This window comes from Hipposideros armiger, unplaced genomic scaffold, assembly GCF_001890085.2.
Source record: "Hipposideros armiger isolate ML-2016 unplaced genomic scaffold, ASM189008v1 scaffold_924, whole genome shotgun sequence".
Lineage (NCBI taxonomy): Eukaryota > Metazoa > Chordata > Mammalia > Chiroptera > Hipposideridae > Hipposideros > Hipposideros armiger.
The window spans coordinates 355,996-368,339 of record NW_017732274.1 but is presented as its reverse complement, the minus strand read 5'-3'; the positions used below and the strand labels follow the sequence as shown (position 1 = coordinate 368,339).

The following is a 12,344-nucleotide window of genomic DNA, read 5'->3' as shown; positions in this document are numbered from 1 at the left end:
CGGGACCAATAAGAACCTGGAAAAAAAAAATCTACATTCTCCTCTGCACCCCAGGCAATGCTGATTGTCCAGGGGAGGGGTGTCCTTGTGCAGGATTTTCAAGGAGTCATTTAAAAGAGTAAAAAAAGCAATGCAACAGATCTTTTGGAAAAATCGTGATTTCAGTTTTATGGCTAGAATCGCTTCTAGGAATTTATAAATGATTATTTCTCTATCGAGCACAAATTCTCTAGCAAAATCCCTTCTCTCGTCTCTGTACACAGTGACCTACACCTCCTGTTTGAGTTAGGCAATGGCTTCCCAAAGCGCAAAGCTGTTGGAACAGGGTTTAAAAAGATGGAGGTTGTAGAATTCAGAGGGTCGTGTATCTTTGTCTCCTGGTCTTGTTTCCTTAGGACGCAGACAACAAAGTAGAGAGGATTTGGGGTGATTGTACGGTCAGAAAGAAGTACTCTCACGTGGACCTGGTGGTGATGGTGGATGGCTTTGAAGGCGAAAAAGGGGCCGTGGTGGCTGGGAGCCGAGGGTACTTCCTGAAGGTAAGAGGAGAGAACCAGTGGGGACGGGCTCGCAAAGGAGGAACTAAAACGTGCAGAAAACACAACCTGCTGAAAGAGGCCAGCACATCAAATCTGCCATCTGTATTCGCCTTTCCACTCCAAACTAAATCAGAACGGCCTCTGCTCTGCCTAAGGAGCTCAGTGTAACTGGATAGTTAGACAAGTAACAGAGTCAAAACCCACTATGGTAAGTGCTGTGGTGCGAGTGGGCCCAGCGTGCAGTGAGAACGGTAGGCAGAGGCAAACCCGGATTAGCTGGGCCTGAGAGCAGATTGATTCAGGGAAGGCTTTCCGAAGGACACGGTAAAATAATGTTGGAATCTCAGTTGACCCTTGAACAAGACAGCTTGAACTGCGTGGGTCCACTTATACGCAGGTTTTTTTCTAATAAATACTGTGGTATATTTTCTCTTATGGTTTTCATAATAACATTTTCTTTTCTCTAGCTTACTTTACTGTAAGAACATAGTATATAATAAATATAACGTAAAATATGTGTTTATTGTGTTCATGTTATTGGTAAGGCTTCCAGTCAACAGTAGGCTATTAGTAGTTAAGTTTTGGGGAAGTCAGAAGTTATGCATGATTTTTGACTGTGCAGGCGGGAATATTGGCACCCCTAACCTCCACATTGTTCAATGGTCAACTGTACATCTATACACATGCATAGATATGTTCTACATTATACAAATGAGTCCCGTGTTGTAAGAATTAGCACAAGAAAACTTTCCCATGCACCCAGATCCTATAATCCTTTTCTCTTGCTTTGATATCTGAAAGAGAATTCACTTTACAACGCTCCTGGATGATATTGCTGGGCACTGATATTAAGAAAGAATCTCTTGAGTCAGTGTTGGGGTGTACAGTCTTTGCTGGCCTCCTGTGTGCCCCTGGGTAATCATATTTCTACTGCCCCAGTTGCCTCTGAATGTGAATTCTAGCAGGTGGACATGTTGGTGACAGACCCAATCATACAGCACTGTGTCTCTGCTTCTTTAGGGGGCCCTGGTGTTCCTAGAACAGGCACTTATCCAGTATGCCCTTCGCACCTTGGGAAGTCGGGGCTATACTCCCATTTATACCCCATTCTTCATGAGAAAGGAGGTCATGCAGGAGGTGGCACAGCTCAGCCAGTTTGATGAAGAACTTTATAAGGTGAGTAGCCTGGGGCATCATAGCAGAAGGACTTTTTTTTTTTTTTTTTTAGCTGAGCCATCCTGCCACCTGTTGGCAGCTGTTGGCAACTCAGCTGGGCCGGGTATCGAACCGGCGACCCTGTTGCTCAGAGCTCACACTCTTGAGCGAGCTCTTAACCAACTGAGTCACTCAGCTGGCCCTCAGAAGGACTTCTTACATTAAGAAGTTTAACTTCAAGGCTACAGAGCAGCGCTGCCCAGGAGAACTTCCAGCGATGATGGAAATGTCCTATATCTGTGGCTATTGCTCACTTACGATGTGGCTAATGCAACTGAGAAAGTAAAATATTAATTTTCACTAATTTTAATTCAAATAGCCGCACATGGCTAATGGCCGCCATATTGGACAGAGCAGACACAGAGCCTGTTTGATCTTTCTTTTTTTTTTTTTTAAAGATTTTTATTGGGGAATTGTGGGATGGGAACAGCGCTGGGGAATTGGGGGAAGGGGAACAGACAAGTTGCTGCCCTTTTGTTCTTCAGTCTAGTTGTGGAGGACGTTGCTTCACTGGCCCAAGTTGGCACAATCATTGCGCTCTTCCCGGGCCAGGCAGATCAGTCGCCGGCTTCTAGATGGCCGCTCACACTGGCTGCTGGCCACACACGGTAGCCCATGGCAATCTGCTGCAGCCCACACCGTCGCCAGGGACTCACGGCAGCCCAGCTCCAGGTCGAGCTGTTGTTCAGCATCTTAGCTGTGGAGGGCAGTGTCACTGGCCCTCATATGTGGGATCCGAACCGGGGCCCTCTGGCATCCCAAGCCAGTTCTCAACCACTGTGCCACTCAGCTGGCCCTTGTTTGATCTTTCCCCAAATCTGTATGAAGTATCTAGAGGAGCGTACTTTAACATTATGAGTTTAGAAAAGAAGCACATCGGTTGAGTGGTGGGACAAAAGGATATCATAGAAGTGGCTGGTCTTGCCATGTCCTTCTAATGTGTGACTTCTTGTCAACCAGGGACCTTTTCAAGGAGAGAGAGAGGATTCAAGTCAAGGTTCAGAAGGTCATGATAATTGATGGAACACCAATGTGATTTTTTGAGGATTATAATCGGTAGACTAATCCATAAGCACCAATAAAGTAGAGACAATGTCTCCTTTTGCCCAGCATTGGCAAAAGGGACTTGACACTTCATAAATGCTTCACAAGCATTTGTTGAGTGGATTCATTTATATTGCTACCAGCTCAGGTTTTATTGTACGCCTGCCATCATGGGCCCTTATACACTTATAAATGTTTCATGTATTAGATAAGTAAAAAATAATATCAGAATATTTTATCTTCTCTTAATTTGCTTTTCTTTGATCTAGTAGGGACCCCGTTTGGGACTGACCCATTCCCTCCCCTGTCTTTAGTGTCCCCTGCTCACTCCCAGGCAGGGGTTAGAGAAAACTCTCCCTGTCCCATCACGCTTATCTTCTCTTGGATTTCTTGCTCTAGCTGAGGTCCCCCTCCCTCCCTTTTAACTAATAGAGGTCCCTCCTTCAGGTGATTGGCAAAGGCAGTGAAAAGTCCGATGACACCTCCTATGATGAGAAATACCTGATTGCGACTTCAGAGCAGCCCATTGCTGCTCTCCACCGGGATGAGTGGCTACGGCCAGAGGATTTGCCCATCAAGTATGCGGGCCTGTCCACCTGTTTTCGCCAGGAGGTGGGCTCCCATGGCCGTGACACCCGTGGCATCTTTCGAGTCCATCAGTTTGAGAAGGTGAGGACACAAGTCAGGGTGAAGAGCAGGACCCGTCTATCTTTCTGTCCAGGGTGGATAGAGGAGAGACAGGACCTGTGTGGCTCAGGCCCACCCTGGCACCAGTCTTTCCTCCTGTTGCCTGCATCTGTGTTTCTAGCAAAGAGCCTGGGAACTTGGTGGAATGGCTGTGAGCACAGACTCTGGAACCAGAAGGCCTGAGTCCAAATGCCAGCTCTACCACTTACCAGCGATGTAACTTTGAACAAGTTGCTTAACCTCTCTGTGCTCAGTTTTCTCCCTGTAAAAAGGAGGATAATAATATAATAGTACCTACTTCATTGGGCCTATTGTGAGGATTAAACTAGTTAATAGGTGTAAAGCACTTAGAACAGTACCTGACACATAATATGGTACGCTATCTATAGAAGCATTTGTTCTTGTTGCATTCCCAGTCCAGTGCAACACCAACCTCTCTTGCTGGGGGCCCCCACCCTCACCTGACTCCCAGTGGTGTAGGAACAGGTCTTCACTGCAAGAATATCACCCACTTCAGTGCTTCAGTTTATTCACCCTGTCCCATTGTTCCTGTCTCCTTCGGTCCCTGTTTGCAGATTGAACAGTTTGTCTACTCGTCACCACATGACAACAAGTCATGGGAGATGTTTGAAGAGATGATTACTACAGCAGAGGAATTCTACCAGTCTTTGGGGATCCCTTACCACATTGTGAATATTGTCTCCGGTATCGGCCTCCCTTTCCTGCATCCCACAAATAACACCCTCACCACACAAAGAAATAGCTCACAATCCAATTAAGTGCCCTCATTAATTAAAATATCACACTCTTCTCACTTGGGAGTGTTTGGTGATAAGGATATCTGGGCATGGTTTCACTTCTGGGGAATAGGATATGAATTAAAGAATTCTTCAGGTTTGCTAAAGGTTACTCTCCTGAAATACCATCCCTCCTTCATGAATTCTAAGGGTTTTTCCTTACAGGCTCTTTGAATCATGCTGCTAGTAAGAAGCTTGACCTGGAGGCCTGGTTTCCGGGCTCGGGAGCCTTCCGTGAGTTAGTCTCCTGTTCTAACTGCACGGACTATCAGGCTCGCCGGCTCCGAATCCGATACGGGCAGACCAAGAAGATGATGGACAAGGTAGATGGTCCCTGGGGAGGCGGGCAGTGGGGCCTTCAGTGCAGAGTAGATCCATTTTATTTCTCAGCCCTGGGAGTACATTATTTCCCAGCATCATGGGAAAACCGGAGCTTTCAATCTAGACCAAAAAGGGAATCTGTAAATGACTTCTACTAGATCAGGACTGAGTCTTTTAGATAGAACCCTGAATCTAGCTCCATTCTACAGGGCAATTTTAGCTTTTCTCTTTTGGCTTTGTTTTCTATAACTCCAAATAAAAAATAATCCCCATTTGTCTACACCGAATAAGTCGGAGGCAGAGTCTTCCCTCATCACCCAAGGAGGTCTGGGTTGTAAACTTATCTCCAGTTTTCCAGCCCTACTTTTCCAAGTTAGGGACTTGAAAGGGGTTCAAAGGAGAGGCTACTGTGGTAGTTTCTTCTTTTTCCCTCAAAGGGCCCAACTCTCCTCAAAAATGCTGGGACCCACCACTTGTCACTCATGGAGACATGAGGAATCTTCCTGGACTTATCTGATAGGCAATAAATATAAGCTTAGAAACAGCTTCATAATGGGTAGAACCCATGATCTTGATTTGGTTAGTTGCAGTAGGGAAGTCATCAGTTAAACCAGTGAAAGGCTGAGTTTAACGGCTCCCTCTGGGGCCCTCTCCGCAGGTAGAGTTTGTACATATGCTCAACGCTACAATGTGTGCCACTACTCGCACCATCTGCGCCATCCTGGAGAACTACCAGACAGAGGAGGGCATCACTGTGCCCGAGAAGTTGAAGGAGTTCATGCCGCCAGGTAAGATGCCAGCCTGCCCAGCCCATCTTCCTCCTGTTCTCTGTCTTCACACTCTTCTGAATAGCAGGCCCCTTTCAGAATGGACCAGATTTTCTTGTTAAGACATAGTCCCCCAATCTCTGCCTGTCCTCTGGTGCTGGGCATTGCAGAGGCAAAGCTGCGAAAGAAGCCAGTCCAGCTATGGTATTCTTTTGAAATGCAGCTAAAATTCAGACTGGGGAAGAAAAGAATAAATGAAACCAGTTCCCATTGTGGGTACCCTTTTGTTCAAAGAGATCGTTGTCTTGTGGAACTCACCCCAGAAGTCCTTGGGCTTTGACTCTTGAGAAATGATAGGTTACTCTGTTAGCTCTTCCCTTGCAGGTCTCCAAGAGCTGATTCCCTTTGTGAAGCCAGCACCCATTGACCAGGAGACATCAAAGAAGCAAAAGAAGCAACATGAGGGCAGCAAAAAGAAAGGGGCAGTGAGAGATGTCGCCCTGGAAAGCCAGCTGCAGAACATGGAGGTCACCGATTCCTAAACATTCACTCCTCCCAGTTCTGTCAGCTGGGATCTCAGAGCCTGCCCACGAGCAGGGGAGCCAAGCACTCACTCATTGCCTGCCCCATCTGACTGCATTGTTAAAAGTGGAACCATCCACCTTGTACTGCACAATGTTCCTATCCCTTCACATGGGCCTAGGATCCAATCATTGCTGACTGATGAAACCGTGTAATAAAGCATCTCTGGGGAAGGCTAGGACTCTTCCTCAGTCTTCTGCCTGGGGCTGAGCCATCTCTGGCAGTTTTTCCTGGAACCATACTCACTTTTTCTTTTCCTTCTAGATCAGCAGTTCTCAACCTGTGGGCCGTGACCCCTTTGGGGGTCAAACGACCCTTTCACAGGGGTGGGGTCATCTAAGACCATCGGAAAACAAGATATTTACATTACGATTCTTAACAGTAGCAAAATTACAGTTATAGAGTAGCAACGAAAATAATTTTATAGTTGGGGGTCACCACAACATGAGGAACTGTATTAAGGGGTCACGGCATTAGGAAGGTTGAGAACCGCTGTTCTAGATAGTTTTTCCTGACTTGTTGCATTTACCCAGTCAGCCTTTGAGAAGATAGGTGAAGGTGGAGGTCGATTTAGTAAAGACTCCAAGGCAAAGTGAAAACTTTGAGTCTTAGACACAAGCTTGTAGAACAAGGGCCAGGATCCTCCCTTTTTTTTTTTTTTTTTTTTAGCTGAGCCATCCTGCCACCTGTTGGCTGCTCAGCTCGGGCTGGGAATCGAACCGCTGTTGCTCAGAGCTCACACTCTTGAGCGAGCTCTTAACCAACTGAGCCACTCGGCCGGCCCTAGGGTTCTCTTTTATAAACCTGTTTCTGTTTTAAAGCAGTTAGGTAGGACTAGCTTAGAGACCAGAGTTGATATAAAAAGAAGCTTCACAGCACTTCTGTTCCCTAGGAAGGGATCATTGGAAAGGGATGGAGGCTGTGAGCCCAGGGGAGATGTGACTGTGTGTAATCTAAAAGAGCCCCTAGATTCAAGAGCACGAGGCAGGCCTTGTTAACAACTCTTTCCACTCATTTCAGACTGGGAGACCAACTGCATAGCAGCTTGTTGCTGCAATTCCAAAGGATGGAGGTAGCCAGCAGGACAGAGGGAAGGGAGGAAGAATGTTTTAACCCCTTCTCTGGAGCTTGCACTATTGCCCTAATAGCCAGTTCACCCTTTTTCTCTGGGGAGGGTAATGTTTAGGCTCTTTATTTACCAGCTGCCTTTCATCTGCAATCTACAAAACACTTTACTTTAATCATACCTCTTGTTAGTTTAGTGCTTCTTTCCTAGGAGCCTAAAATACTTCCTGTAGGTGATCTCTTTTATCTTGGTGACAGTCCCTGAAGGGAGGGTGGGGACATGATTATAACTCTTCCATCATGTGGAAGACAGAGTACAAGGTGGGTAAGGGAGATGAGACAGCCTGGCTAGGTGGAGGCCAGGAGTCCTAGCTCCTCAGCAGTGCTTGATTTTGTGTTTCTTTGGGAGGATGAGAGCAAGACTCTGAACTGGCCTGTCACTTAGAAGCCTTTATGTCATCTCAGCTTCCTTAGTCCCTAAGCAGCAACTTCCCTGGGACAGCTGGAGCCTGGCACCCAGGAAAGAGGCCATGTGCTTGGTTTTCCACTGGGGACTTAGGGCTGATCCTATTAGTCTTGCTGGAAACCCCATCAAAACTGGGACACCTGAAAGGGTGACTGCACTGGCTCTCTTGCCACAGGCAGGTTCAGCCAGCCCACCTCTACTGTAGCCGAATGCCCTCAGCTCTGGGATAACAAAGCCAGGGCCAACAGACAAAAGAGCAGGTTGCTCCCTTTCTCTCAGAAGGACCAAAAATTCACATTCCTGTAGCCTCAGCTATTTGATACGAAGAAAGGCAGTTTACACAGTGAGCAGGAAGCTGGATTTGCTCACCACGACACAGCCCTTCTCCCGTTTGAAAAGCCTCAGGGTTTTAGGGTAAGAAACTTTCAGATGTCCTTGAACACCCCCATGTAGCCATAGAGGTCACTGCAGCTGCTCCCTTTGCTCCTCGCTCCTACCCTCTTCAGCTCCTTGTGCCAGGGACCTTCTTTCCACCAGGAGGCACTGCTTTTCTCCATTGCCCTGAATACTGTGGGAGGGCTGAAGCTGGGGCTCTGAACTGCCCGGGACCCAGGCTGGCTCTGGGCTTTCCTGCACTGGCTGACTTGCCTTCTTTGCACCTGAATAGTTTTCTGGAGCTGGTTGCACCTGGAACCTGGACTGGACTCCCCGCTGCTTTATGCAGAGGGAGCCTCCTACCTGTGCTGCTGGCAGCCCAGCTCCCCATGCCAATCTGCCCTGCAGCTGGGTAAGGGTGTGGACTGGCCCGGGAGCCTGCCTAGTGAAAAGGGATGTGTGAGGTCCGGAATGTAGCTGCTGTATGCCAACTAGTCTGTTAGAAAGCCTATACCCTCTTCTTACTGGAGCCAGAGGAGAGGGAAATGAAGGAAAGAATGAGCCTGTCGTTGACACTCCTCCCTGCAGGCCATACGGAAGACAAGCAGGTGAGCACACGGGCATAACACTCCTTTACTGAGTGCTGACCCTGTACCAGGCACAATTAGGACAGGGGTTCCTGAAAGAATGGGACACAGTCATAGGGAAAGGTGTGGCCTGCCTGCCTCCGGAGTGCGCTGAAAACCAGACTCCTTCCCTCCCTGGAGCAGTGGGGTGGGGCTGGTTGCAAGCCTTGTTTAGGGTGGGCCAGCTGGCCTGGAAACTGAGCACTTGGGAACCTGCCCAGATAACCTTAACTCCACCCACGGCTGGTGCCCTCATCCCTGGCACATTGACCTACCCCATCTCCAACCTCAGCTCCCAAGTTACCTCAGCAAACTACCCCCACAGGCCCGGTGGAGTGAGTCAGAGCCCTGGGTCCGTCACCAGCCCTTGGTTCCCACACCCAAGGATTCAGAGCCCAAGGTGCAGGTCTGGGTGCTCCAGGCAAGAGAGGAGACACCAGGCCTCTGTACCAAGAGACAGAGACAACCAGGAGCCAGACTTCCAGAGAGATTCTAAAGAGCCAGGCAACTGTGTAGGGACTAATGTAAGACCAAGGCGCTTACCTGTGCTCACAGTCTGCTGGGAAGTTCAGTTTATCAACCACTAAGGAGCCAACTGAACGAATGAACACACACACACTGGTGAAATCTCTCAGGGCACTGACACTTTGCTTGTGACCTGTCCCTGTCCAGCTTTTCCTTCCCTGCAGCCTTTCCGGTTTACCCAGGGTCCCAAGACTGCCTTTTCTCCCCCCCACCCCTGCCAAACCTTTCTGGCCTCAGTCCCAGGATGAGTCTGACAGGCAGAGCTGGGATGGGCCCCAGAGAAATGCGTTGCATGTCAGAGCCTGTGCCAGTATGAGGGGCCTGCTCCACTCCCCTACTCACCTCACAGCATGGGGTTCCCCAATAACTCCTCCCAGACACACATAAAAGGAGGGACACAGCCCTGCAGCTCCAACCAGGGAAGAGCTGGTGAGACTGACACCTCCGCCTCTAACATCGCCCTTTTAAGAGCCCCCCCACACACACACGGGCGGGGGTGCTGCAGGCAGGTTCTGGTTGCAGAAACCCTGCGACTGGGCTCCCCATTCAACCTAGAGGAAAAGCAGACCCAGACGCCAACCTTGCCAGTTTTCAACCTCTAGGTCCCTGGACCTGCGGGACAGGTAGGGGGTCCCAGTGACCTCTGATTCTGAGAAAGCCCCTTTTTCTAGAAGGGGGAAGTTCCTCTTCGCTGCTCTGATTGGTTGGCTGACAAGCCCTGCATTTTGGAGAGCTGTCCCGGTCCCTCCCTAAGACTGGGGTTTCCCTCCCCCACATAAACCTGTTGTCAGAAATGGTCTGGAAAATGATTTTCCTGGGGGTGTAAATTGCTGATAAGATGGCGTGACCCTTCAGAGAGTCTGTGTTGTGGTTTTTCTTTTAACCCCAAAGAGGAGAATTTAGCTCCTATTTAGATTAGTGTTCAATCCTTTCCTCCTTCCATCTTGTCTCAAAAAAAATTTTTTTTCCCTACTCTTTCTTCCGAACCAGCCTTTATCTACTTTTGCCCTGAATCTCATGTCCGAGTCCCTATTCTTCAGCTAGCCCTCCCTGACCCTCCTGTCTCCCTCTCCAGTCCCTCCCCTGCCCACCCGGTCCCCTCAACATACCAACCTGTTTACATTTACCCATATTAAAGCAGGTTTCCTGCCATCCCGCCTTTGCTGTCATTTCTGATCAAAGATAAACAGTGGGCACTTCTAGGCTCTGACACCTCATCGACATTCCAGGCCCTCCTGGTCCCCAATCTGTCAGAGGGAAAATGGAATGTTCCAGACCAGGAACAGCATGAGGGTAGCAGGAAGAAGGCCTGAATAGCTGGAGTGCAGAGCGTAAGGGGGCCGTTGAATTGCTGCCAGAGAAGTGGACAGGGTAAGGGGTTAGTGCCCGCCCCCAAATGCTGGTCCCCAGAGCCCTGGCCTCTCCCTGCTCCTCTGCGTGCTCACCTACCTCTAATCCCAAATCCAAGATCTCTCATCACACATCTCCAGCTCCAGACCCACACCCGCAACATACACGTTGAGCATCTTCACTACCAGGATCCCAAACCCAAAAGTCCAAATCTAACTTCTTATCTGATTCTCTACCTCCACCCTCTGGGCATTCAGGCACCCAAAACAAACACCCAGGAGTCATCCTGGACCACCCCTCCTCATGCCCAGCGGCCAGCCTCACACAGTCCCATTGAGTCCCCTCATCACTCAGACCTGCCCCTTGGCAGCCTGATTCTCAGCCGCAGCACAAGCTCTCCTCCTGGACTGGTACAACCGCCTCCTGCTGGCCTGTCAGACTCAGTCCCTCCTCCAGTGGGACTATGCACTGTACGGGAGTCGTCTGTGGATGATATAGCCATGACCATGCCCTCCCCTGCCAACTTCGGATGGCTCCCTCAACTTATCAAATAAAATCCAGACTTCTCAGCCAGAGCCCAGATTCATCCCACCGTGGCCACAGTTCAGATGAACAGGCCCTTCTGCTCTGCTTGTGCCCACCTCGAGCTCTGAGCTCCAGCCCACCTCACTGCTCACCTCTCGCAGCACTGACCATAACATACATTGCAACCCTCCATATCTGCTCATGCTGTTCCCTCTGCCCCGGTGCCATTCCTGCTGCCTGTCTGTGGAATTCCTCCTTCCTTTTCAGGGTGGTTGAAATGCCACCTCTTTTACAAAGCCTTCCCTAACCCCTCCCACTGCACAAGGAAATATTAATGAATACAGCTCTACCACTGCATTTGTCTCTATCCACGTTAGACTGGTTGTTTCTTGAGGCCAGAGTTAGAGTCTTGTTCATCTGCGTACCTTTCATGCCTTGCCTGGTACCCAGGCTCTCCCCTCAGCCTGCTCTGATAAACTTAACAACTAAGGTGTTGAAGGTGTTGCTTTGGGATTGGCTGCTCACAGCTCAGCCCCAGGTACCATCTCTTCCCCTCAGTGCGCAGGAGCCAAAAATGATCTCAGTGGGATCTTAGACGGACTATACATCAGTATGGAATGCTGGCCTGCTGAGCCACTCCCAGAAAACAGTGCTGGCACTGTGGGTTGACCCTATCACTGGGTTAAGGCATCCAACACCATCTTTTAATGAGCCTCAGAGAAAGTCAATGTAACTTGGCTGAGACATCAAGCCTATGACTCCTGGCTGCAGCTGGCACTAGGAATAAAATTTTGTGGTTAAAGTGAATGGATTCAGAGCTGTCCACAGAGGAATCTAGATACCCAATTGTTCCCCCAGATGGTGGCTCTAGGAATAGAGGGATAGCTGGTCACCCCTCTATGCCATCCATCCATCCATCCATCCACCCATCCATCCATCCATCTGACCAATATTTACCGAGATCCTACTATGTGTCAGGTACCATGCCAGGTGCTAGGTATTCAAGGCACATGTGTTGTTCCTGCTCCTGGACCTTACTGCTAGTGGGTAAGAAAGCTGTTAACCAAGTAAACTTACAAATAAATACTTTATGTAATTACAAATTGCTATACGTGCCATGAAGAAGGTGACATTTAAGACTGCCATGGTCAACGTCTGGAAGGAAGCCAAGGCGTCCAGAACAGAGTGAAGGAGGAGAAAGCGAGGCTGGGCCCCTCCACACCAGGCTTTGTGGGCCAGTTATTCAAAGCACAACAGAAAAACCTGGTGCAAGGTTTTTAGGAAGAGGGCAACATGCTTAGATTCTGACTTTACAGTATGTGAAAAACACCATGGGGCCCTTTGATCAGATAAATCCAGAATGTAGCACATTCAACAAGAAAACTGGCCTGGACTCTTCAAACAGTTAATCTCTCTCTCTCTCTCTCTCTCTCTCTCTCTCTCTCTCTCTCTCTCTCTCT

At 49.0% G+C, this 12,344-nt stretch overlaps 1 protein-coding gene across 2 annotated transcripts in view; it reads left to right on the top strand.

Moving 5' to 3' along the window:
• SARS1 (seryl-tRNA synthetase 1) overlaps positions 1–6,188 on the top strand; it is a 27,608-nt gene extending 21,420 nt beyond the window's left edge. The window contains exons 5-12 of one of the 2 annotated variants that reach the window (XM_019630641.1): positions 396–539; positions 1,560–1,715; positions 3,246–3,467; positions 4,061–4,190; positions 4,448–4,606; positions 4,860–4,934; positions 5,266–5,391; positions 5,755–6,188. In XM_019630641.1, coding sequence (XP_019486186.1) covers positions 396–539; positions 1,560–1,715; positions 3,246–3,467; positions 4,061–4,190; positions 4,448–4,606; positions 4,860–4,934; positions 5,266–5,391; positions 5,755–5,912 — 1,170 coding nt within the window. In that variant the 3' untranslated portion in view covers positions 5,913–6,188. Of the gene's footprint in view, positions 1–395; positions 540–1,559; positions 1,716–3,245; positions 3,468–4,060; positions 4,191–4,447; positions 4,607–4,859; positions 4,935–5,261; positions 5,392–5,754 lie in introns of both variants that reach the window. The other variant, XM_019630640.1, reaches the window with a different exon arrangement.
• Positions 6,189–12,344: the final 6,156 nt, after the last annotated feature.